Below are 27,100 nucleotides of genomic sequence, written 5' to 3'. Positions count from 1 at the left end.
GGATCTTGTGGGTTTCAACCCCTCTTTTGAATGTAAAGTCTCTCCTAAGTGAAAACCATCAACCCTAGTGACTCTCCCTTCTCTCTCCTTGGAGTTGGGGAGGGGAGAACAACTAGGGTTCGATTTTTCCGCTTTACAGATCCCATCCAAACCCAAAAGGGATCTCAAAACACATAGGGCTGCATTAAGACAACAAAGCAACAAAAGACAACAATAAGATAGCGAAAGGACAACACAAAGAAAAAGACAAAGACTGAGACAACTATATATTTTTCATAATATCTCTTGCATGAACCACCATCTGCTTCATGTTGTCCACAAAGGTCTTCGAATCATCCATCTCACATCCCTTGATGTCACCCTGATCCCTAGTGTTGGCTATAGTTCTCTTCTCATGGCCTCTTTTCTCCGTCTGGTCCTTGTCGCCCTCTTTGTCTTTAAAGTTATCAAATCTATTAATCAAAATGTTCATATTTTCCACAGAGGCTTTTAGAATCTAGAAATTTTGTTCAGCTATCCTCTTCATGGTTTGTTCCATCTTGTCGACTCTATTCGCAGATTTTTCATGGTAATTTCCAGCCCAGTCGCCTCTCTATTCCCTTCCATTTCCTTAACCTTCTTCTCAATTTGAAGAATTTTACCAACCATGTTTTCAATAGCTTCAGCATTGTTGATGGCCATCACCAATTCTTTAACATTTTCAGAAAGAGGTTTGTCGCCTATCATGGCCTTTTTGGTAGCATTCATATCATTCTTCAGGTTACTGATATCTTTCACAATTCAGTTGATAGTATCACAAAATCCCTTAATACTATCATTATCCCCATGACAATCACTAGGATTTCTACTTTTATCCTCTTGGCTATCATTCTGCACTCCTTGAGTATTCAAATCCTCATCATGACCCACATTCGGAATCTCATCCCCCTCCTTACCCTTCACATTGTCATTTTTTTCCTCCTCTGCATCCTCATCAAAAGCTATCAAAATCTATTTTTTATCTTTGTTAACTCCCCTGCTAATGTTCTTATTCCTCTGGGTTTGTTTCCCCATTCCTTTACCTTTCTTTCTTTTGATGAATTTTTCCTCAAAGGACTCATCCTCAGAGTCTGAGATATCAGAATCAACCACAATCCTCTTTCTCTTCCCCTTATTCCTCCCCTTTTTGCTAAGCTCCTCTGACTCACCTTTGGTTTCTGAGTCATAGTTGAAACTATGTGTGTGAAAAGTGGACTTGTATCTGTATCTGGAATACACAACACTTCAATTAAGTCATTACATGCATGGTTAGATAGATATAAACATGAATAGTAAAACCATAACAAATTGACCCATTGTCTTCTAGTAGATGCGAGTTTAGATTGCTCTCAGATTGCTAAGCTATCCAGTGACTAAACAACACCTAAACGAAGGATTTAATCTATATCAGCATGAATTCAAGCTAAATGGATGCAAGATTTAATCTAGATATGCATGATTTAAGAAATAAGTGAGATAAATGATCTAAATATGTATGCAATGAACCTAGAGAAAAAATAGAATAATAACAATATATTCTCCAGGATTTTTTTGAATGAGAGATGAGAGCCTAAATTTATAGAAAATTCAGAAAGAAACCAATGGCTCAGATCAAATGATGATGAGCGGTCAAGATTTTCCAAGAGGAAGCACAATCCAGGTGAATTGATGTGATTGGATACTTTTCTCAGTTTTAAAGGAAATTGAACTAAAATTAAGATAAAATCAAGAAAAAACTGATTTATTCTCTATTTCATTCAATTTTAATATTTAATTGTTTTAATTGCTTTCTTTGAGTTTATTTATCAATTTTTAATTTGTTTTTTTCAAGATTATCTCCAATTGATTTCTTTTCTCAAATTTTTAATTCTTTTTTGGTCAATTAATTCCTTTTTTGATTTATTTCCATTTTTGAAGATTTGTGCTCATAATTTCCAATTCCTCTTTCTTGATTTGTTTCCTTTTTTGAAGATTTATGGCAATTTATTTATTTTTCAAATTAATTCCTCTTTTTGATGATTTGATGGCAAATTGATTTATTTAATTAAATATGCTAGGATATTTAATAAAATAAATAAGATAATTATTTAAAATGATTTACTTGGAATGATCAATTAATTAAATAAATTTTTAATTAATATTGAGTGATTAATTTTTCCATGTGACATTGATGATTTTAGAAATTAATTGTGTGCTCAAGATTTATTTTAATTGCCTTTGGTTAGGACCTTGGTGACATTGTTGAGATTAGGGGCCCATTGTTTAGATGGCCATTTTTAGGGTATTATAGAAACCACTATACTCACTTTCTATTTCTTCAGCCCTCGTATTTTTACCTCTAATTGGTTTATCTATGCATTTCCCTTTCAACAATTTATACACTAAAACCATAAGACCCCGATGAAGAGCATGAACGCCCTGAGGGTCTTTCTGCATTTCTTTAATTGTGTGATCCATGGAACAAGCAAGATAATAGGGCAAGCTTACCTTTTCACCATGGCGGAAGTGGTTGAGAAACACAAAATGGTGCCCGTAAGCTCTTGTAAATCTCCCATCCAGCGTAATGTAGGTTATGGTAGCAAACAACACGAACCTCCATGGCCTGCTGATGCATTTTGGGGAGTGATAGGAGTTATCCACCTTCACCATTTTCTTCTTTTCACCATCCGTGATAGGAAATCTGTTTGTTGCCTTATCAGAGATGCTACGATCTCTATAGAACTTAATACACTCTGTCACCATCTCTGTGGCTTCTGCAATAATATCTTCATCCACCGTCATCATCTGAGTTCCCACCAAAAATTTTCCACTCTTCCAATTCTTTATAAAGTGCTTGGTGATTGTTGGGTCTTTACCAGAGAGGCTCTCCATAAACACACTTAATCCCCCCTCCTGAAGAATCTCCCAAACCTCTCCATTCTTCTTCCAATCCGAACATGAGGTTAGTTCAAACCTTTTTTTGTTCCCTCCCATTTTTCCTTCACAATCGCTAGAATTCCTAATATCTGCTTTGATTTTTCTTCTCTGGTTTCTATTATTGCTCTGAAATACTACCTAGAATCTGTTCTCTGTTAATATGATAAGACAATTACATAAATGCTCATCACTGCCGTTGTAATCCTTCATCGAAAGTAGTGGGAAAAGCATTAGGATTATGATTGATGATGCCACGTTGCCTCATCTAGATACGGTCCAGATCGAACAAGGATTTTGCCTCACACGCAAGTTTACTTTCACCATTAATAGTAATGATTTCCTCAATTTGGCAAGCCAGGTTGGCTGCCCAGTTAGCACACGAGTTAGCTTCCCTGTACACATGTGTGAAGACACACATATCAAAGGTTTCACTTATTTTCTTTGCTACTTTAATAACATTGTTTATTGACCAAGAAGGTGGGAACACCTTATTCAAACAGTTTATGATATTCAAAGAGCCACCTTCACACCATACTCTGGTACAATTGGCTTCCTTTGCTAACACCATCCCATGATAAGCTGCCATAGCCTCAACAACATGATTAGTTTGGCTTCCAATAGGGATACATTTAATGCTTTTGCATTTTCTCCATTCATCCCTTAAAACCACTCCACACCCCGCATTGCTAGGGTTACCCTTTGAAGCGCCATCAAAGTTGAATTTTATGTAGCCATGGGGAGGGCTTTCCCATTTCACACCTTCCCTAGGATTAGGCTGCAATATATCTCTTCCCTTTAATCTCCAGTTCTTGAAGATCAAATGATCATTCTGATCTTGGGGATTGGCTATTCCACCTATGATGTTAATATTCTCCACTATATGACGTTTAATTTTCTCAAAAATATTTGAGCCTTAGAAGGCTTCTCTCTAAATACTCTTTCATTTCTCTCTTTCCATATTCCCCAGCAAATATGGGGTAAAACCAGTCTCCATAACAAAATTATAGTTTTATTCCTTGAGGGATGATGCCAAGAATTAAAAACCTCTTAGATTGATTCCGGAAATACCCAACTGATATTGAAATAATCCAGACACCTGGCCCAGATATCAGCAGAGAAGGGGCAATGGAAGAACAAGTGGTTAATGGTTTCCTCATTCTGCATACAAAGAAAACAAACACTAGGCCTATATATTCCTCTTTTTCTGAGGTTATCCATAGTCAAAATTTAATCTTGAAGGACAGTCCAAAAAAAAATATTAATTTTAGGAATTAGGCCTTTCACCCAAGCCTGAGCCCAGCAAGGACTCTCCAACTTAGAAAACTGCTGATTATAGAGAGAGGCAACAAAAAATTTACTATTTTCTATGAGTTTCTAGATTAGTTGATCCTCATCATCCACCACCACCATGGAGTTCATAATTTTGTTCAAATTACCAAGGGAGGGATCGACATGGGATAATTCCTTCCACTGTCCTTCATTCTAGTAGTCACCCACCATAGTGCCATATTTCTCCTTACAATGATTCTAAAATTTACCCCAATCAGAACTTTCACCTAATGGGGTATCAAGCAACCAAGAATCTTCCCAGAATTTAATGAGGTTTCCTTTCCCCACTTTCCATTTCACACCTTTGGCAATTGGATCTCTTGTTCTTGAAATATTTTTCCAAATATTAGAACCAATTGGGATATCTTTGGCATTGAGGAAGCTTAGAAGGGTAGGATATTGTCTTTTATACTTGTTGTCCCATATCATTTTCCATTCTCCTTGGGTGTTATAACCTCTCCATATCTGCTTAGCCATAAGAAACTCATTCATGTCTCTTATTCTTATGAGGCCAAGACTCGCCTTTCTTATAAGTTTACAAAACTTATCCCATGCAATCAGATTCATTCTCTTCTTCTCCTCGACCCCTGTCCACAGAAAAGATCTTTGAATTTTTTGATAGCCTCTGCAAACTTGGCAAGAATTTTGAATAGGCTGATGGCATAAAGTGGAATACTCTGAAGAGTAGATTTCAAAATTTGAACCTTACCAACCTGGTTGAGAAGAGAGCCTTTCCAACTAGCTAGCCTCCTATGAAATTTATCCACAAGAGCACCCTAGAAAGTATTAGGAGGAACTTGACATAAAGGGAGCCCAAGATAGGAAGCAGGAAAATTCCCCAATTGACACCCCAAAATGTTACTTATTTTTATCTGTCTTCTTTCCAGTGTGTTGATGAAATAAACAAAGCTTTTAGATCAATTTATCAATTGACCAGTGGCTAACCCATAACTATCCAATGCTTTCTTTAATCTCCTATAATCTTTCACTGAAGCATTCCCCATAATAATAGAGTCATCCACAAATTGCTGATGGGAGAAAACTTGATCTGCAGAAGAAGGTTTCAATCCACAAAACTGTCCCTTCTCAACAAGATTTCCAATGAATCTTCCCAGACATTCCGCCATGATAATAAAAAGAACTAGGGATAGAGGATCCCCTTGTCTGATACTGCTTGAGGATTTGAAGAAGGGGGAAGGAGACCCATTGATTAAGACAGAAAAAGAAGTAGAAGAAACCAATTGCAGAATAAGACAGATACTTCTAGAGCTAAAACCAAAAGTAGAGAGAACATCCATCGTAAATCCCCAGTCCACTCTGTCATAGTCTTTAGATAAGTCAAGCTTCAAAAGAAAGCCATCTTTTTTAGCACTAGAGAGTGAGTGAATATTTTCATGAACCAATATTATCGAATCCAAGATTTGTCTCCTAGGGATAAAGCCACTTTGTTGGGGAGAAATGATAGAGGGGAGAAAACTCAAGATTCTAGTAGTCAAGACCTTAGAGATGATCTTGTACAAAGAATTGCAAAGGCTGATAGGTCTAAAAAGATCTATGGAATCAGCTCCCATCTTTTTGGGAATAAGGGAAATGAAAGTTCCATTCAATTCTTTCAAAATTATTCTTGCACCGAAAAATTCTTTCACAGCATTGGAAACATCACGTCCAACAATATGCCAATACATTTGAAAAAAGAATATGGGAAAACCATTTGGGATCAGGGCCTTGTTACCTTCAAAGGAATTGACAGCTTTCAAAATCTCATCGTTGGAAGGAATAGCAATGAGATATGAATTCTGATCCATGCCCAAGATAGAGGGAATACAATCCATAAGGTCCTTTTGAGCTTGTAGGTCCAAATTTTGTTCCTTAGTCAGGAGATTGGAGAAAAACTCCAGGGTTGCCTTCCTCATAGACTCTTCATCTTCAACAGTTCTACCATTAACTTTAAGCTGGGGTATCCTATTGATGGCCTTATGTTTCAGAGTAGACATATGGAAGTATTTGGTATTTCTACCCCCTTCCTTCAACCAAATATTTCTTGACCTCTGTTTCTAGAAAATTTATTCTTTTGCTATTATGTCATGATATTTCATAAGAATCTCATCTTCGACATCTCTTGAGACCTTTGTATAGCCATTATTATGAATTTCATCCTAGATATCTTTCAGATCTAAGAGGATGGTGGCTTTAGAAGCAAAGATGTTCCCAAAGGACTCCTTGTTCCATCTTTTAACATTATCTTTCACAAATTTCAACTTTTTGACCACCTTATACATAACATTTCCTTCAATTCTAACCTACCACCATTCCTTGATTTTGCTTTCCATATTTGGGTGTTTTGTCCACATTCTCTCAAATCTATAAGGGAAGTGTCTTCTTCCCTTCTTGGCATTAGTCATAAAGGATATAGGATAATGATATGATCCTGCCCTTATATGAGCTGATAAATAGCAGAAGTAAGAGTTAAACCAATCCAGAGAAATTAAAGCTCTATCAAGCCTGACCTGAATTAAATCTTCCCCATTCCTTCTATTTGTCCAGGTATATTTAACTCCTTGCAAATCCATGTCATGGAGAGCATTATTATTTATGAATTCCATCAAATCCAATCTGCTATCCAGATTGGTTTGTCTCCCTCCCTTTTTCTCATTTTCCTTCAAAGGGGTATTGAAATCCCCCATAATAATCTAGTTATCTTCAACAAACTTACTCCTAAACAAGGATAAGCTTTTCCAGAAATCACTTCTACCAGTCTTGGTGTTTGAGGCATACACATTAGTTAAGATCCATGAAGTACCCTATTTCAAATGCTTAAATCTAATACAAGCCAGATTGTTGTCTTGAATCAACACTTCACCTTTTACATTATTTTTATTCCAGAAAGTAGCAATACACCCTGATGCTCCTTCTAAACTGCCACCACTAACTCGTCCATTACTAAACATTTTCAAACATTCAACCTTATCCTTGGGCATTTTGGTTTCCTGAATCAAAAAAATATCTGGGTTTTTGTCTCTAATCACACTTTTAATTAAATCATGTTTGTGAGGATTGTTCAATCCTCGAATGTTCTAGGATATAATCTTCATGACTTTTTAGAAATACCTGCCTCAAAGATGGTTCTTTGAGTCCCACTTGCTATATTCTTTCTTTTTTCCATAGTCCTCTTCTTAGCATTTGAATGTCTTCCTGGTGAATCATGCTAAGCTCCCACATCCCCTAGTTTGCTTCTGGTATTTCTGGTGGATGTGTTATTGTTGTTGCTGTTATTATTCTTTTTTTTATTCTTGTTCTTTCTCTTATCCTCCATTACTTCTTCTTCCTCCTACTTTGACCCACTCTTTCCCAAAGCCTTTTTTATATCTTCCTCATCTCCCCATCTTGGTTCATTTTCCTCCAGGAAAGTCAATTTGACCTAAGCTGGGGAGGCTAATGATATCTCCGATAGCCCTTGCTCATAGAAATTGTCAAGTTGTGCATCTTGGATCTAACTTGCTCCATTTTCTGACTCAGATAATTTTGTTTTTGAGTTAAAATTATCTCCCTCGTCCTTATTATCTTTGGATTGACTAACTCCCTTATCCATCTGACAACTATTCCTTTTCTTATTCTGAGCTAAACTTTGTCCTGTCTTATCCTTTTGCTTGTTTTGACTGCTGACTTGTGAGTTTCTTTCTCCATCATTTGAATCCTTTCCACTATTCTCCTACTCCTTTTCCTGATTGGGGATCTTATTTTCCTCTCCTTTCTTCATTTCATTTCCTGATTCTCTGGCTAACACCTCTTCTATCCTTCCTACCTGGGATTGTTTCTCCTGATCCGAATAATCAGAAGGAGAAACTTTCAAAGAGTTGTCCACCTTTTTCCAGACTTTAGTTTGGGATTGAGATTTTACCACATTGCTTCGGCACCTTTTAGCCCAGTGCCCAACTTTCTTACAGTGAAAGCAAGCAAAAGGGATTGATTCATAGACAATCTTCTGCATCCATTTGCCTAGTTTTGATTCTATCTCTATTTCCTCTGGCATATCCGTTTTGGCCCCAACCCCTACATAGATTCTAGCATAAATAAGTCTTCTTCTGGATGCCGTAACCAGATCTATGGTGATAAGCTCCCCAAAAGAATTGGCTATCCCAGTAAACACATCTTCCTCCCAATATTCCATAGGAAGCCCAGGTAACTTTATCCATATTGGAACTTGGACCAGAAACTTATCCTCTCTTCCCGCATTAGGATACCATTTCTGGATATACATTAAATGTTTGCCTATCGCCTAGGTATCGTTGCAGAGGATATTTTTGCGATCCTCCTCACAAGAGAAAGAAAAGGAAAGACTTCCTTTGTTCATAGAAACTACATCAACCTGCCCTTTCAAATTCCATTTACTCTTTACAAATCCACAAACAACCTCAATGCTCGGTCTAGTCCCAAAGAATTTGCCTATCTGAGTAGTTTCCATTTGAGCAATGTTTTGATCTATTATTTGATCTATAATGGAAATGGCAAACTTTCCCTAAGAAGCATTCAAATTTTAACCAAGGGAAAAGATGACTTACCTTTGGGTTTGATACCAAACAGAGAGGACCATTTACCAATGTGTCCAATCGATCTGGGGCCCCCCTCTAGGTACCCTGAGTTTGAAGGGTTCTCTAGATCCTTCCCATTAGATTCTTTTCCCTTCACTTGATCCCCTGAACCACTTGCCGCCTGCTGTCTTGCAACTTCATTGGGTTTGCTGCCTCCCAAATTTAAAATTTGAACTTAACCATTCACCTTTTCTGCTATTATATGCTCCTCTCATGATCTGGGACCCCCACTTGGGTCCCCCAAATCCAAATGAGCCTTGGGTTCCTTGCCATCTGAACTCTCCCCTTCGAAAGGGATGCCTGAATCTCCTGTTGCATGCCGTCCTACTATTGAACCAGTTCTTCTGCCCAAAAAATTTGAATTTTGGGCCTGACCACTCCCCTTCTCCTCTTCGCCTCTGCTACTCTCCATCTAATTATGGGAGCGATGTGTGTTAAAGGAAGTTTATTGTTGTATCAACTAAAGTTTATGAGATGATTTGAAAAACCCATTGTAAGTTTATATGAGTTGAGCTATTAGGTGGCTTCCATGTTATTCTTTTTTTAGATGGTTTTTTGATGTTTTGATCCTTTTGGCCTTCTATTGTTGGGTTGTTATTTTACTTTGTTTATATATTGGTAGTGTATTGTATGTGGGTTTCAAATCCCAATAAAATCTATTTTTTAAGGGTTTTGGGTCCCTTTAAAACCTACTTTATCCTTAATAAAAAACTAAGTCACAAACATATATATAGATCTTAAGACAAGGAGGTAGTAGCCCATGGTTTCCAAAACCATCTTCAATAACTAAGAGGTAAGCTATGTAATAAACAACATCTTTCTTTAGAATCCTATGACATGTTTCACATAGAAACTTCCAAGGTAATAACACCTATCTCATCCATAAAGGTCATCTTGTCAATTATAATGTAAAATCAACATACAAATTACTATGACCAAGAATAGGCAACTTAGCTCACATCACTTGTTAAAAGTGAACTCCATAAATGTCAAATACTAAATAATAACTCATCATGACACTTCCATCGAAATAGTAACTGTTATAGTCATAATGGTCACTAGTCATAGTTCCAAAATAGCATCTTATGACACTAGTCCTCTAAAAAGTAAAAAATCTAAAAGTGGGTTAAAACTTCTTGGAAATTAGTCCAATCTATGTCATACAGTCACTTTCTATGTAGGATGCCACCATACCAAGTTCAATCCCATAAAGATGGCAAGACATTAGGAAGTTAGAAACTTAGGATATGACAATATATGCAACAATTAAATAAATAATTCAAAATGTTAGGACTCTAAGGTCGAGACACATGAATCCAACATTCTCCTAGTTGTTGAAGACCTATCAAAATTCAAAACTCTATCATGTACTCAAGGTCCTAAGGCCCAAAGAAATGAAAAACCATCTAAACTTCTCTATTCTCACTGGCATCATCTGTGTAGCTACAATATTTGTTGAAGTATCAACGTACTCCATATTTAGCTTTCTATCCTCCACCATATCATGAGAAAGATGAAATTGTACATCAATGTTCTTTATTTTGGCATGTAAAGTAGGATTGTTTGCCAAGAAAATGGCAGTCTAGATATTTTAATAGATAGTAATTTATCCTTCATCTAAACTAGTATGAAAACACAATATCTTAAGCCAAATGGGTTCCTTTTTACCATGTACTTTGTTTTTATAATGGACTAAGTGATTATAGCCTATGACTTACTCATCCAGCTCATAGTACCATCAAACATAATGAACACATATCCACTCGTGGATCTCTTGCAATCAATGTCACCTACACAATCATAATCTACATATATACAAATAGAAATTGAATATTGAGGTCAAATAGGATAACCATGAAAACACAAGGAATACTCAAAATTACCCCTCAAATACTTGAACTCTCTCTTAACCACATCCTAATGTATCCTACTAGAATTAGCCATAAACTAAGGACTCCTACTACTTGGGCAATGTGTGGCTTAGTACATACTATATAATACATCAAGCTACCAACAATACTTGCATAAGGTACTCTAGTCATGTCCTCCATCTCAATTGGAGATTTTGGATAATCCCCCACAAAAAAATTTGTCCCCGATAACACTGGAAAAACTATCTATTTATAATTTTTTGAATGCCAAATTTATTCAACACAGAGTTAACATATATACTTCAGCTCATCCATATTTAGAATTAGGTGTTCTACACCTTGCATAATTTTTAATAATGTATTTTTTATTATTATGTTTGTGGTGCACCTAGGATAACTTAGATGGACATGCATTATTAGGATTTGACATTCTTGGGGCCACTTTATGTGTCGAATGTCACATATAGTTGTATTTATTTAATATTGAAGAAAGTAATTTAATAAAGTGAAAACTTAGTACCAAATATTAAATGTGAGGTCAATGGGTTGTAATCCCATGGTATTAATCACATGGTTTTATGTAATACCACTTAATGGTTTTGTGGGAGCTCATTTCTATAAAAGAAACCACAAGGGTAGTTGTTAATGTTAGCTAGGTTAGCATTTGTGGAGGTTGGAAGAATGACATAGGGTGTGCAATTACATGCTTGTTTACATGGAATGCTTGTAATTTAGAGGTGTTCATGATGTATTATAATTTTGTATTGCTAGATAATATATGATAGATGAATGGTTTTGGAGGCTATATTTTTCCATCATGAGGGTCTTCCTAGGGTATATTTTGTGTCACATTTTGATGGGCACATGTTTTTTATTATTTACATATGGATTTTCAATACTTGTTTGCATATATTTCTATTTCAGTTTATGTACAAATTGTCATTATGAGGCTACAAGTTTCATTTCATTTGGTATCAGAGCCATGATTGTGGTTGGATAACCTTAGGTTGAGGAATTATTGTTGAGTTTTAATCTATATCCTTTCATGAGAGAATAAAATATATGGTCCAAGATATGAAGGTTTTTTAGGCTGTTTATCGTAGATCTTATGGTTTTTAGTTTGCTAATATGATGGGTTGTTTGTAGATTTGGGGTTAGAAAAATATTGGGTCAGATGTGTTTCTTAGTTGTCCATTCATATGAGGGTTTCATTAGAAAGTCTTGCAAATGACCTCCTAAGACTAAATGGACCTCACTATTGCATTTAGGTCAGTCGAGAGACAAAAAATGATAGAAAATATGACCCCCTTTGACCACAATTGAAAAAAAATAAATTTTGTTTTTATGCAGATGACCCGATGACTGCCACAATTAATATGCAATGTTTGATTAAAATAAAAACAATTATAAATCCCATAATCATTAAAATTTATCCTACAAAAATAAAAAATTAAAAAATATAATATGAGAGGGAGGATGGGACTCCTTTTGAAATATTTAAAAAAAAAATGTTTGGTGTGGTGGGGTTTCAGAACCTACACACCTCCTCTGCCTTGTAAGAAGATAGTGTTGCCAATGGTGACCAATGGCAATCGAATTTGGCTATGAGTCACTGGCTTGCCAAGGCCTATCAAAGGGGCCTCTGTTAGGGACTGGCCTTTATAGTTCCCGACCACAAAAAATCTTATAACCTCCAAAATAATTTTAATAAATTTAAGAAAAAAAAACTTCCAATACGCAGACACACATGTATATATATGTATACACATAGATATATACATACATATGCATATATACACACACACACACATACACACATACATACATACATACATACATACATACATACATACATACTGTTAGGTCCTGAAGACAACTGAGAAGGGGGGGCGGTGAAGCAGTTGTCTAAGAAATTCAAACTAAAATCAACTTTACCAACTTAATGCTTAACATCGGTAAACCGGTCTTTTATGCCGGTAGATAGTTTTATCAGTTAATTGTAATACCGGTAAAGATTCATTCATGAAACAAAAAGACAAAGTCATTCACAACACATAACACAAATATTTGTACATGGAAACCCTGTAAGGGGAAACACCATGGTGGGAAACCTTACCCACAATCAGATGATACTACTGCTGATAGTATGTGTATACAAATGGGGTCTGCACATGCAGAAAGGCCAAGCACCTAGAGTTCACTGCTCAAACACAAATAGGAGTCACACTAACTACAATTGGATGGTTAAATTCAATAAGGATGTACTGCTCAAATTTGCATCTTTCTATGCTAGATTTAGTACCGGTGTAGTTCTAATTGTCTTCACAAAAACCCTCCTTCAACCTTCAAATGTTGTCTGCATGTATAGCTCTGCTTATTCTCGCATATACCTTCACACAATCCTTTTTTGCATTCGACACACGATCTTACAAATAAGATCTACATTTATATCATAACCTAAGACCAATATTAGTAGGCCGGCTCTAAAGGATATTACAATAAAATCAATTTACAAAAAAAACAATGTCTGCTGCAATAACCGATTCAATATCTTAGCTTGATGCATTTACAACAATAAAGAGACATCTCCATAGTGTGTCGTGCTGATCTGGAAAAGATAAACCTATCGGTATATATTCTGGACCTATTTACCGATAACAACAAATATGCAAATACGAATATGCCAATGAATAAAACTCCAAGACAAAGTGTCCAAATGATGTCTTCAACATAACCAGGTGTTTTCCATGCTATTCCAAGTGCCGGTGAACATTATATCCTGTCGGTGTACCAGATATCGATGACTGTGCATAAGTCACTTGCTTGCCGATGAATGTTGCTGATTCTCTAAAGTGCTAGAGTTGATAAGGTTTAGTAGGTGTTGACATCAATGACAAAACCATACCAAAATACCAACAATCTCCCCCTTTGGCATTGATGGCAACACAAGATGGAAAAACCATCAAAGTGCCAAAACAGAAATGCCAAATACCAAAAACCAATAATCTCCCCAAAGTAACAATCTCTCCCCTTGGGAGTGTCATGAGTTTTCCTTGTGTTTTTCCATACCAATCTCTCCCCCTTTGACATCAAATGCCAAAGCAATATAAAGACCATTTTTCAGATACAAAATACCAACCAATTCACTATACCAACTACTCCCCCTGAGAAGTAGCTTTCTCATCAAAGCCGGAGTAAGAGATTTCTTTGTTATTTCTGTCGGTTGATGACTATCATCAACTGTCTAAGTTTGTACCAGTGGGGGTATGACCCCAAGCTGGTCTCTGAGATATTAAAAAGTCTCCTTAGGCAGAGGTTTAGTGAAAATATCTGCAATCTGCTCTTTAGTATTCACATAAACCATTTTAATTTATTTTGCTTCAACATTTTCCCTTAGAAAATTCAGTTTGATAGAAACATGTTTGGTTTTAGAATATAGTACCGAATTCTTAGATATATCAATTGCTGCAGTGTTATCACAATATATACTAATAGGTTCCTTGCATTTTACCTTTATATCCTTCAACATTTTCTTAAGCCATAGTACCCGTGTACAGTTGGTTGCTACTGCAACATATTCTGATTCAACTATTGATAAAGATGTAAAACTTTGTTTCTTACTCAACCAAGAAATTAATCTGCTTCCAAGAAAAAATGCTCCGTTGGTGGTGCTTTTTCTATCATCCACATCTCCTGCCCAATTTGCATCTGTGTATGCACATAATTCAAATTTTTCATCTCTAGGATACCATAATCCAAAATTTGTAGTGCCTTGCAAGTACCAGAAAATCCTTTTTACTGTTGATTCATGATTTTCTTTAGAATTACTCTGAAATCTTGAAACAATACATACTGGATTCATGATATCAGGTCTTGTTTATGTCAAATACAATAAACCTCCTATCATATTTGTACCTAGTCGGATTAACAGGTGTAGATTCATCCCTTAGTGATAATTTGTCATTTGTAGTCATAGGTGTGCTTACCGGTTTAGAGTTCTCCATCCCAAATTTCTTTAATAACTCCTTCAAGTACTTGGATTGACTCAAGAATATACCTTTATCAGTTTGTGAAATCTGCAATCCTAAAAAGAATTTTATTTCTCCAATCATAGACATTTCAAATTCTTGCTGCATTTCAATAGAAAATTCTTTACATAATCCATCTTCTCCTCCAAAGACTATATCATCAACAAAACCTTATATAACCAAGATGTCATCATTTGTCACTTTATAATATAAGTTGCCATTAGCATTACCTTTAGAAAAACCAATCTTCAAAAGATACTTATCTAATCTTGCATACCAAGCTCTTGGAGCTTGTTTCAACCCATACAAAGCTTTCCTTAACCTGCAAACTATATCTTTGTTATTTGTTAAAGAGAATCCATCAGGTTGTTAAATGTAAACTTCTTCTTTAAGATCTCCATTCAAAAATGCACATTTAATATCCATTTGATATACTATGTAGTTCTTGTGTGCTGCAAAAGCCAAAAATAATCTGACTACCTCAATTCTAGCTACCGGTGCAAAGGTTTCATTATAATCAATTCCTTCTTTCTGAGAATATCCCTTACACAATAGTCTTGCTTTATTCCCGATTACCTTACCATCTTCATTAAGTTTGTTTTTGAATACCCACTTTGTTCCAATCACATTTTTGTCTTTAGGCCGGGGAACTAATGTCCATGTGTTATTTTTCTCAATTTGTTCTAGTTCCTCTTCCATAGCTTTAATCCAGTGTTTATCTTCACATGCCTCATTAATTGATGATGGTTAAATTTGAGAAATAAGACATACCTCTTCATTTGCTAGTCTTCCTCTTGTCATAACTCCTTTATTCTTGTTCCCAATTATCTGATCTTCAGAGTGATTCAGTCTTACATATCGGGGTGTCTTCGTTAGATGATGTTCCTCAGTTACTGTGGAATTTTCAGATGATACCGGTGTAACTGGATCTTCATTCTGTACCGATGGGTTCAATGTAGATTCATTTGTTAGAATCTCTGCTACCAGTTTAGAGTTTATGTACCTTGAAGTTTCTCTGAATTGTTCATCAATCTTCACATTTGTACTCTCAACAATTTTCTGCAATCTTTTTATAAAACATCTATATGCCTTTCTCTTAGATGAATAACCAAGAAATATTCCTTCATCACTTCTAGGATCAAATTTTCCAATATACTCATCCTTTGTAATATAGCATTTACTTCCAAATATTCTGAAATATTGAAGAGTAGGAGTAATACCAAACCATAGTTCATGAGGGGTCTTACTGGTTTCACCTTTGATGTGAACTTTGTTGAATGTATAGACCGTTGTACTCACTGCCTCTCTCCAATACACATGTGGTAGATTTGCTTCTAATAACATACTTCTTGTTGCATCCAAGATAGTTTTGTTTTTCCTTTCAACAACTCCATTCTGTTGTGGTGTCCGGGGTGCTGATAGCTGTCTTCTGATTCCATTCACTTCACAGAATGTATTAAACTCCTTAGATGTAAATTCTCCTCCTTGATCTGATCTCAAACATTTGATTTTCTTACCAATCTCATTCTCTACCATTGCTTTGAACAGTTTGAACTTTCCAAGTGCTTCTGATTTTTCTCTGAGAAAAGTAACCCAACACATTCTAGAGTAGTCATCAATGATTAGAATGAAATATCTATCACCTTGCAAACTTTTACTTCTAGCTAGACCACATAAATTAGTATGAATTAAGTCAAGAGCATTATTTGATTTTTTTGGAATACTTTTAAAAGTAGCTCTAGCTTGTTTTCCAAATTGACATTCCTTACATACTGTATTGTGAGGTTTGACAATTTTAGGTAAATCCCTAACTGCCTTTGTAGTACTAATTTTTACCATGCAATCAAAATTTACATGACATAGTCTCTTATGTCATAGCCAACTTTCATCAATATGTGCAATCAAGCATGTCTTTCCACTGTTATTCAAATGAAAGATATTACCTCTAGTTTGATTAATGGTTGCAATTTCCAAACCAGTTCTATTCATGATTTTGCATTTTCCATTTTTGAATTGTAACTGAAATCCTTTTTCAACTAATTGACCAACACTTAAAAGATTATGCTTTAAACCTTCAACATAGTAAACATTGTCAGTATTATGCTTACCATCAAGAGATATTGTACCTTTACCTTTGATCAAACAAGCTTTATCATCTCCAAATCTGACTAAGCCTCCATTATATTCCTGAAAGTTCAAGTATTTACTTTTATCTCCAGTCATATGATGTGAGCATCCTGAATCAATGATCCATCCATCCTTAACTTCAACTTTAGCTGCCAGGGCCTGCTCTACCGGTTGAATAGTAGGTGTCGGTTGATCTTCTGTTATAGCAACAAAAAACCATCCATTGTCTGTCGGATCTTCATCAGAATCATCAGTTACTCCTTCATCAGCAAGATAACAAGATTTATCTTTATTCTTCTTAAATCTGTATCTCTGATATTCAAGGTTAGGCTTGTATGTTCTCCTAGCTTTTTCTCTCAGTCTATAATGTCTATCAAGGCATCTAGAAGCCATATGACCAATCTTATTACAGTTAAAGCATTTAAAGGGTGCTTTACCTTCATACTTACTTCCATCTGGACCTTTAGGCATTTTTCTTACACATAGTGCTTCAGGTTCTTCAAGTTCTTCATTTTCTCTCCTGCTTTCCTCAAGTTTGATTGCATAAAAGGCTTTCCAATCAGACTTGTCAAATGATGGTGCAGATGATGTTGATGACTTAAAAGCTAAATCTATCTTTATAGTAGCAACAGGACCATATTCCTCAATTTCAAAAGCTAAAAGTTTTCCAATCAATGTATCCCTAGTTACTGATGTATTAGGCATTGTTCTGAACTCATTTATAGTAGTAACCTTCATTTTATATGCTAGTGGAAACCCTCTTAAAAATTTTGAAACAATTTTATCTTCACTTAAGGTTCCTCGACAACATTTAATACCCAAAAAAATTTCATTAACTCTTTCCATAAAAGAAAAAATCCTTTCATCTTCTTCCATTTTCAGATTTTCATACATGACCCAGAAGCTTTCAAGTTTTGCAATTTTGACTATGGAATCTCCTTCATTCAGTGTTTCCAAATGATCCCAAATAGCTTTAGCAGTTGATCTATCTGATAATCCCATGATTTGCTGATCTATTAATGCGCTCAAAAGTGCTTCTCTTGTTTTGCAATCATTTTCTTCATCTTTTCCCAAGGTAGGTGGATTAGGCTAACTAAGAGTAGGAGCAATATAGCCATTCTTTGTAACTTCCTAGATGTCCTTTCTAGTGCAATTTAAATGTGTCTCCATTTTGATCTTCCATATGCCATAGTTGGCTCTGTCAAGTTTAGGATTGTCCTTCCTGAAATAGTTAGTAGACATTGGATCTCCTCAAGTTGTTAAACTTCTACAAAAAGAGAACTAGACTCTGATACCAATTGTTACATCCCAGAAACAAATGAGAGGGGGGGGGGGGGGGGGGGGTGAATCAATTGTCTAATAAATTCAAACTAAAAACAACTTTACCATCTTAATGCTTATTTCTGGTAAACCAATCTTTTATGTCGGTAGATAGTTTTATTAGTTAATTGTAATACTGGTAAAGATTAATGCATGAAACAAAAAGACAAAGTCATTCACAACACATAACACCAATATTTGTACGTGGAAACCCTGTAAGAGGAAACACCACGGTGGGAAACCTTACCCACAATTAGATGATACTACTGCTGATAGTATGTGTATACAAATAGGGTCTGCACATGCAGAAAGGCCAAATGCCTAGAGCTCACTGCTCAAATACAAATAGGAGTCACATTGACTACAATTGGATGGTTAAATCCAATAAGGATGTACTGCTCAAATTTGCATCTTTCTATGCTGGATTCAGTGCCGGTGTAGTTCTAGTTGTTGTCACAAAAAACCTCCTTCAACCTTCAAATGATGTGTGCGTATATATCTTTTCTTATTCTCGCATATACCTTCACACAATCCTTTTTCACATTCGACACATGATCTTACAAATAAGATCTACATTTATATAATAACCTAAGACCAATTTTAGTAGGTTGGCTCTAAAGGATATTACAATAAAATCAATTTACAAACAAAACAATGTTCTCTGCAATAACCGATTCAATATATCATCTTGATGCATTTACAACAATAAAGAGACATCTCCATAGCGTGCTGTGCTGATCTGGAAAAGATAAACCTTCAGGTGTATATCCTAGACCTATTTGCCAGTAACAACAAATATATAAATATGAATATGCCAATGAACAAAAATCCAAGACAAAGTGTCCAAACGATGTCTTCGACATAACCAGGTGTTTTCCATGCTATTCCAAGTGCCGGTGAATATTATATCCTACCGGTGTACCAGATATTGGTGACTGTGCATAAGTCACTTGCTTGCCGGTGAATGTTGCTAATTCTCTAAAGTGCCAGAGTTGATAAGGTTTAGTAGGTGTTGACATCAATGACAAAACCATACCAAAATACCAACACAGACATACATATATTATACACACACACATATATACACATACATGTATATAAATGTGTGTATATGTATTTATACACAAACACACACACACACACACACATATATATGTATATAAATGCATATACATGTACATACTTATACATAGATATACATATATATGTATATATATGCATATACATATCCATATATATACATATATATATATACACACATATATATATACATATATATACATATACATATATATATATATACATATACATATACATACATGTACATGTATATACATATAGATCTATACATGTACATGTATATATATGTATATATCTGTGTATATGTATATATATATGTATGCATATGTGTGTATATATAAATATATATATGTATGTATATATATGTGTGTATGTATATATGTATATATATATATATGTACATATGTATATATATGTATGTATATATATATATATATACATATATATATATATACAGATATACATGTGTATATATATGTATGTACACACACACACACACACACACACACATATATACATGTACATGTATATCTGTATATATATGTATGTATATATATATATTTGTATATATGTATATATGTATATATATGTATGTAATGTTGGAAAAAGGAGATCTAGAGGAAAGCTTTTCTTCCCTCCAAGGAGAGATGAAAGTTTCACTTTGGATCCCCCTTCAATCACTTTTCATGCATTACATTAGAAGAGGGAGGAAAATACACTAGATTCAACCTCCAAAGAAGGAGATTGAATTCTAAGTGATGGTAAGTGAATCCCCTCTTCTGAGATTGAGATTTAAAATGATTGAATTGTGTATTTATGACCAAGTGAAAAAGTGACAAAGATTTGATTATAACTCAAGATAGAAGCGTAGGATGAAGTTGTACACCTGGATATGGCAATAATATGTTGAGACGAAGCCGCCCTAGGAATTTGGGAAAAAGTTGCCCGGACTGTGGCAGGAGTGTACGTTGTCCATTGAAAAATCCACGAAACGGAAAGGGTTTTTCCACCTCTACAAATGGAGTCTGAATCCGAGAGTATAGTTGTGCACCTGTAACATACACACAAAAAAGAGAGGGAAAGGTGTTGGGATTGGGGTTTTGCCTTCAGGTCAAACCCTAGTTTTGGGATTAACCAAATGATGAAAGAAAGTACTTGCAAGTAAATGTAAATGAAAGACTGAAATGTAAGACACCTCAAGGGAGGTTTTAGATAGAATGCAGATAAATTTTCTTGTGTGGAATTGAATGTTGAAATGAATCTTCTCTTCAATGGCTAAATCCTTGACTTGAACACAACACCTAGCTTTGAAAGGAGACTTGAGAATGCTCAATGCTGAAAATGAATGCTTGAATGATTGATCTCATGTAAACTTCCCAGTCATCCAAATTATTCCTGTTATGAAAATGAGAAGGCAAATGCAACTTATATACTTGTCAATTAGGGCTAATTGACTGATTTTTTGTCGTAAGATGACACTAGGGGAGTTTTCCCACTCAATGTGAAACCTCCAAAGCATAATTTGAAGGGTCCTGCCCCAAAATAGGGTAGGGGAAAAGGGCACAACACCCCTATCCTAGGGGGGATAGGGGCACCATGCCCTTGTCCTGCCCTTTTGTCGAGGACAAGATGCAGTTTAGGTAGTGCTAAGGGAAAGAAAGATGCATTTTCCAAGTGTCGAGCAAGTCTCCGATTTCTGATCAGGCCTAGGGATTCAATTCACATGTGTGAGGACCCTAATGTGGTTGACAATTGCAAGGGTTGCAAATTTATGGCACTACATTTAGCCCCCACTTTAGCGGGAGTATAAGCGTATGCCGATACTATCGCTAAAGTAAAAGGAAATAAGATTGAAAGACTTCTACCAGGTTAAGGAGGAAAGATGCACCAAGCCCCCAGTGGACTTAGGATCTTATGACATTGATTGAAAAATTAAAAGGGAAGATCAAGAAGGGAAAACCATGACTGCAAGTAGCAAGGTTCCCCTCACTATGAGTCACAAAAAAGATACCAAAATTATGAAGCAAAGCCAAGTTCACTAAATAATTCTAAGTATCAAAAAGGAAAATATGAGTGGAGTGTATGCCCCCATGTTAAAGTGATCACGCGTGCCTTATTGGGAGAGATTGATTTAAGGTAGGATACACCCAAGAGAGAGAGAAGAGAGGGAACATATTACCGCAAGGATTTAGTCCCCAAGTGAGCAATAAACCCAAGGTTAATGAACAAAAAACACAAAGCACAAGGTAGTTTCACTTTCCTTGGGGTGAGTATGTTGTATGATAACTCATGTAGATCATATATGTATATGTGCATATAATAATAGTCATTCCCCAAATAAAGGACATGACCTTAGAAGAAAGGGAAGATAGGATATCTTTTGGGTCAACATGAAAGAGAACAAAAGAGATCTCAATGCTTTGCATCATCCTCAAGTAGACATTGAGGGACAAAATAGAAGAACATGGATACACATAGAAGAATGGTCATAAAAGAGAAAGAAAAGAGAGAGAGAGAGAGAAGATCTACAGTGCTAATATTTCTAATCTAGCATGACATTCGCCTCCTGCTCTTGCTAATCACTATTTCAGGAAGGCAAGCAACATGATAGAGGAGAGACATCGAGCACAATAGATGGAGATATCACAAGATCCAAATAAGGACTATGCTCATGTGGCAAGTCACTTTGTTCGATTCTAGGAGCTAAGATTAGGGTTTGTGAAAATTCAGTTGATATATGCTTGTCCACATCAACATATTCATAATCACTATCAAAAGCATTAGGAGTTGTATTGCCATCATGAATAACATTTTCACTCACTTATTCATCAAAACTTAGAGAAAGAGGAGCAAGAACACGAATAGGAGTAAAACCATCACATGTTTTATGCAACTTATGATTTGGAGATGTAGGTTGAACATCTTGCTTAGGAGAAAAGGGAATCATGTCAACTGTTGGAGTCTTGGGAGTGAGAATATTTTAAGGGACAACTTGACAAGCTTGATCACGATGTCTTTTTCGGTATTCTCTTGCACAATGATTTTGTCAAGTCTTAGAGAAAGGCTGAGAAGGAGGAGGAACATTTGAAAATGTAGGAATTTTTCTCTCCTAGATAGTTTAAGGTTTAGGTTGAGGTATTTTAGTTTGGACAAGAGGAGAAGTAGGCCTCTTCTCTCTATAAGAGGAAGGAGGTGGAACTGTGCCATATATAGGAGGAATTTTAGGTGTAGGAAGAAGACCAGGTCCATCATGAGGAGGAGATACAGGTCTAACCTTAAGAGGAATAGTGTTGTTCTTCTTAGGAGAAGGAATAGTCACATCCATAGGAATAGGTTGAAGATCTTTCTTAGGAGGGAGATTAGTTCTATCCATGAGGGGAAGAACTTCATCTTCAAGTATGATAGGAATGTCAATTTTTGGGGATCTAGGTTGACTTAAGGATAAGATCATATCTTTCTTCCATTTTTGATAAGATTGAAATAGAACATCGCTCATTGATGGAAGATATTGAAATTTCTTAGGCCAAAAGAAATCAATAGGAACACTAGGGCTTCTTTCAGATGGACGAAATAAGCTATGGTTCACGATTATGATTTCTCCATTGTGAGGAAATTTCAAACACTTATGGATTGGAGAAGCAATATCCTTCATGGAAGATAGCCAAGAATAGCTCAACTTCACACAGAATTGCTTGGAAGAGGGTATGATAACAAAGTCAACATCCATGGATTTAGTATGAAATTCAATAGGAAGGGTGATAGAACCAATGGTAGGACAAGAGAAGCCATCAAATAACTTCACAACTACATCCGAGGCATCATATATTGGTTTATGCAATCATAAAGTAAAAAGATAGTCCTCGGTGATGATTTTAACCATGCAAGAGGGATCAACAAGAATGCCATGACAAGCGATATCCTTAACCTTCACAACTATGTATAAAGGAACATCAGGTTCTCTAATGGTCTCACTAGGGTCAAATGTAATACAATAATCCTTAGGCGTATCTTGTTTTTCTACCATATTTACCAAGTTTGGAGCCATAGAAGTGAATTCCTCAAAGGAAAAAAAAGTGTACTCAATCTCAATCACGTTAGAGGTATGAGAAGGTAAAGGATCAGTAAAATTTTTAAGATTTTGATTAGGAGGAGCTACTGATTTATTGCCCTTATCATTCACACCTGCCACAGATATAGTATTGATATCAATAAAATCTTGAATCTTATTTTTCAACATGAAACATTTCTCAGTATCATGACCAGATTGACGATGAAATTGGGAAAAGGAATTGTTATCAAAATAAGGGGATGAAAGTTTAGAAGGATCAAATTGTTTAATAGGAGGAAGTTTGATAACATTTCTTTGTAACAACTGAGACATAATACTATGTAAAGATTCATTCAAATGAGTAAACCGTCTTTCTCTTTTGAAAAATTTAGAAATAGAAGGCACAACTGTTGTAGCATTCACATTGTTGTTGTTGATTGTATCATTGAAGTTGATGAAGCTTTTTGTTGGTTTGAACTTTGCAAATGGTTGTTGAAAACTCTCTCCTTTATCACTCAGAGCCATAGGAGTATGTTGCTCCATTTTACTCACAACCACTTGATAATTATGGAGTGTTGGGCACAACTGCGGAAAGGAAGTAAGCTTTTCCTTGATATTTTTTTGCAAATTAGAAATGAAAATTCATTGAATATCATTATCAGGTACATGAAAATAAATTTGAGCACACAAATTCTTATATCTACCAATGAAATCAGTCACTCTTTCTCTAACACCTTGTTTACAATGCATTAAATCAGTTAAAGTGATTTTAGGACCAATGTTATTTTGAAATTGTTGGATGAAAGAATTTTCTAGTTATTGAAAAGAAGTGATGGAATAAGAAGGGAAAGAGCAATACCATTGTAAAGCCTTATCTCTTAATGTTCTTGTAAACAGTTTTGCAAGCAATATTTGATCATAAGAAAAATCAGTGCACAAGGTTTGAAATGTTTTGACATTGTTAAGAGGGTCACCTTTTTCATTATAGAGTTCCAATTGAGGGACCTCAACATGCTTAGGTGGAATGACTTTAACAATATCAAGAGAAAGTGGGATTGCAACATCCAAGGTAGGCACACTGAACTTGGATTGACTCATAGAACAAATTTGTTGTTGTAAGGAAGAGACAGTTTGAGCAAGATTATTAATGGTTGCTTCGGTAGAAGAATTGATGTTAGACATGGTTGATTGAGAAGTGTTGGCAATATTGCATTATAACAGACAATGAAATATTGTTGGCATTTCAATAAGGATATTGAGAAGGTTGTTGATGATTATGGATATAATTGATTAAGGATGTTTACTATCTTGATATTATTATTTTGTCATTGATGTCAAGAAATTGATTTTCTAATTCAGTATGGTGTTGCCATATCTTGAGAAGTATGATTTAAAGAATATAGAGATGTCGGTAAAAGACACAGGAAAGATTATGATGAATAAGGGGATGAATAAGGTATTGAATGGGCAACTATTACCGAGTTAGACAATGATGAGATCATGATGTTTAGATTGTTTTAACATCATACATATGTTGTAAATTGTAAGGATAATACTATACTATGTTACCAAGCAAAGAACCTAGTCGGTAAACCCTAAGGAACCTAGTCGATAAACCCTAAGGTTATCGCTATCGATTAATAAAGGCAGAATGTCTACTGAGTGAAGTTTAGTATTTACTGAGTTGTAACTGAGCTATAACAGAATGCTTTAAATGGTTACATGCGATATTTAATAAAGGAAGCTGATGAGCTGGAACTGATTAAATGATTGGTATGCCGTGGATGAAGTTTGTTAATGAATCTAAGGCAATGGAAAGTCGGCATGAAGATCTACAACGCAGACTGAACCACAATACCCTGGCACAAGTTCCAAGAAATGTATTCAAGTTCCCAGGTAGGGTAAAATGTTTTCAGATCAAAAGATGCATTGAACCTGGACAAGATTGAAGATCTGATGTCTATGATTGATCATGGGAAATGTGATCAAGGAGATTAAGCAGTTACCTAATTGTTTATAAATAGGAAACTATTGATAAACAATGTATGCGGGCAAGTGTATGCACAGGGATGCTACATAGTGATTACCGAGCACAGAAGCTTGAAGACCTGTTTGAATAACAGAGTATAGAAGCCTAGCAAATGGACAAGATTAGTTCTATGTCTAGATTGTATTGAACAAATAAGAATCTGCTTTAGCATTTTAGATGTGAAGTTGCAGATAGATTTTTATTACTGTTATTTTGTGAAAGTGACAAAAAATCTCTTAACCGAGTGGACTTAACAGTCTTATTTGTAAAACCCTCTAGCAAGGTGACATTCTGATTGAGTGTTTGAAATCCTTTAACAAGGTCACTTCTAACAAGGTGAAGATCCTAACAGATCTGAGGGAAATCCCTTAACCGGGTCACATCTAGCAATGTGTTTGTAATCTTTAACAGGATTTGCTTTTAACCGAGCATACTCTAGAAGAGTATATTTCTTAGTTGGTCCGAAATCCCACAATGGTTTTTCCCTATTTGGGTTTCCATGTTAAATATGGTGTTATGAGGTTTATGATGTTTATATGCTTTTGAGTTTGCATGTTTAACAATTTTGGTTATATTATTGAAGTATATGTTACCGAGGTTGAATCTGATGTTTTTATGGAAGATTAAGTTTGTATGATTCACCCCCCCCTCTCATCTTATTGGCTATTGGATCTGTAATTTCATTTAGTATTAGAACTATCAATTGGTATCAGATCTTTGGACTCTAGAAGAAAATTTTAAAGGCACTTGAGTTAAAGATCCAAAGGTGTATAAGAGGGATGCACCGGAGATGAACAAGTCAAGTTTCTCTATATGGCAGAAAAGGTTGAAGTTGCATCTATCAGTAGTTGGAGAATATGCTGTATACTATCTGGAGAATGATTTTGTTACATCGAGCACCTATCCATTGACTATGGAAGAGATAAAGGCAAAGCAAGAACATATTCAAGCAATGATTGAAATAACATCTGCATTGACTGATTTAGAGTTTAATGACCTAGAAGGCTACAATGATGCAAAGACAATGTGGGATAAGCTCATATCAGTATATGGAGGAGATGAACATGTTCAAAGAGAAAAAGTAGATAGTCTAAGAGGACAACTTGAATCTATGAGGATGAATGAAGGTGAGAACATAACTTAGTATAGTACAAGACTAAAGGAGATTGTCAATCAAATCAAAGGAGCAGGTGGAACTATTGAAGAAAAGGATATAATAGGTAAGTTGTTGAGAACCCTTCTACCGGCTTACGCAATTCGAGTCTCTACAATCAATGAATTGAGGTCTGTACCTAATATGCCAGTTTCTTTAGATGCTACTATTGGTAAGCTACATGCATTTGAGTTAAGTAACTTTGATAACAGTGGTTCTTCGGTAAATAAAGTTGAATATGCATTTAGTTCTTTTCATCTTGATGAATCTAATGATTTCAATGAAAGAAAGTATAAGTACTCTGAAGGAGATCACAGTGGAGCAAGTGAAAGATTTCATAAGAACATGGAAGAAGTACACAAACTGTATGAGGAAATCAGAAAGCAAGAAGAGTTTGAAGCACTATTAGCCAAAAGGTTATCGAGAGGGAAAGGTAAGTATAAAGGAAAACTACCTTTGAAATGTTTCAATTGTGATAAAATAGGACATATGGCTTCTAACTGTCTTGACAAAGATTTTACTGAAAAGAGAGATTACCGAGATGATAGACAGAAAGACAATCATTACAGAGGACACCGAGACTTCAGAAGAA

The 27,100-nt window shown here is 35.4% G+C and overlaps 1 protein-coding gene across 1 annotated transcript; it reads right to left on the bottom strand.

Annotated features, from left to right (window-relative positions):
• Positions 1-7,972: 7,972 nt before the first annotated feature.
• Positions 7,973-8,521, bottom strand: LOC131875230 (uncharacterized). The gene has a single exon (XM_059219297.1). The coding sequence runs from the start codon at positions 8,519-8,521 to the stop codon at positions 7,973-7,975; it is 549 nt and encodes a 182-aa protein (XP_059075280.1).
• Between the last annotated feature and the right edge of the window lie 18,579 nt (positions 8,522-27,100).

Source organism: Cryptomeria japonica, chromosome 4 (genome assembly GCF_030272615.1).
Source record: "Cryptomeria japonica chromosome 4, Sugi_1.0, whole genome shotgun sequence".
Taxonomy (NCBI): domain Eukaryota; kingdom Viridiplantae; phylum Streptophyta; class Pinopsida; order Cupressales; family Cupressaceae; genus Cryptomeria; species Cryptomeria japonica.
Note: the sequence above shows the minus strand (reverse complement) of the source record. Positions and strands in the feature narration are given on the sequence as shown.

Excerpts from the sequence above, each read along its gene's own strand:
- LOC131875230 (XM_059219297.1), bottom strand. The coding sequence starts at position 8,521 with ATGTATATCCAGAAATGGTATCCTAATGCGGGAAGAGAGGATAAGTTT.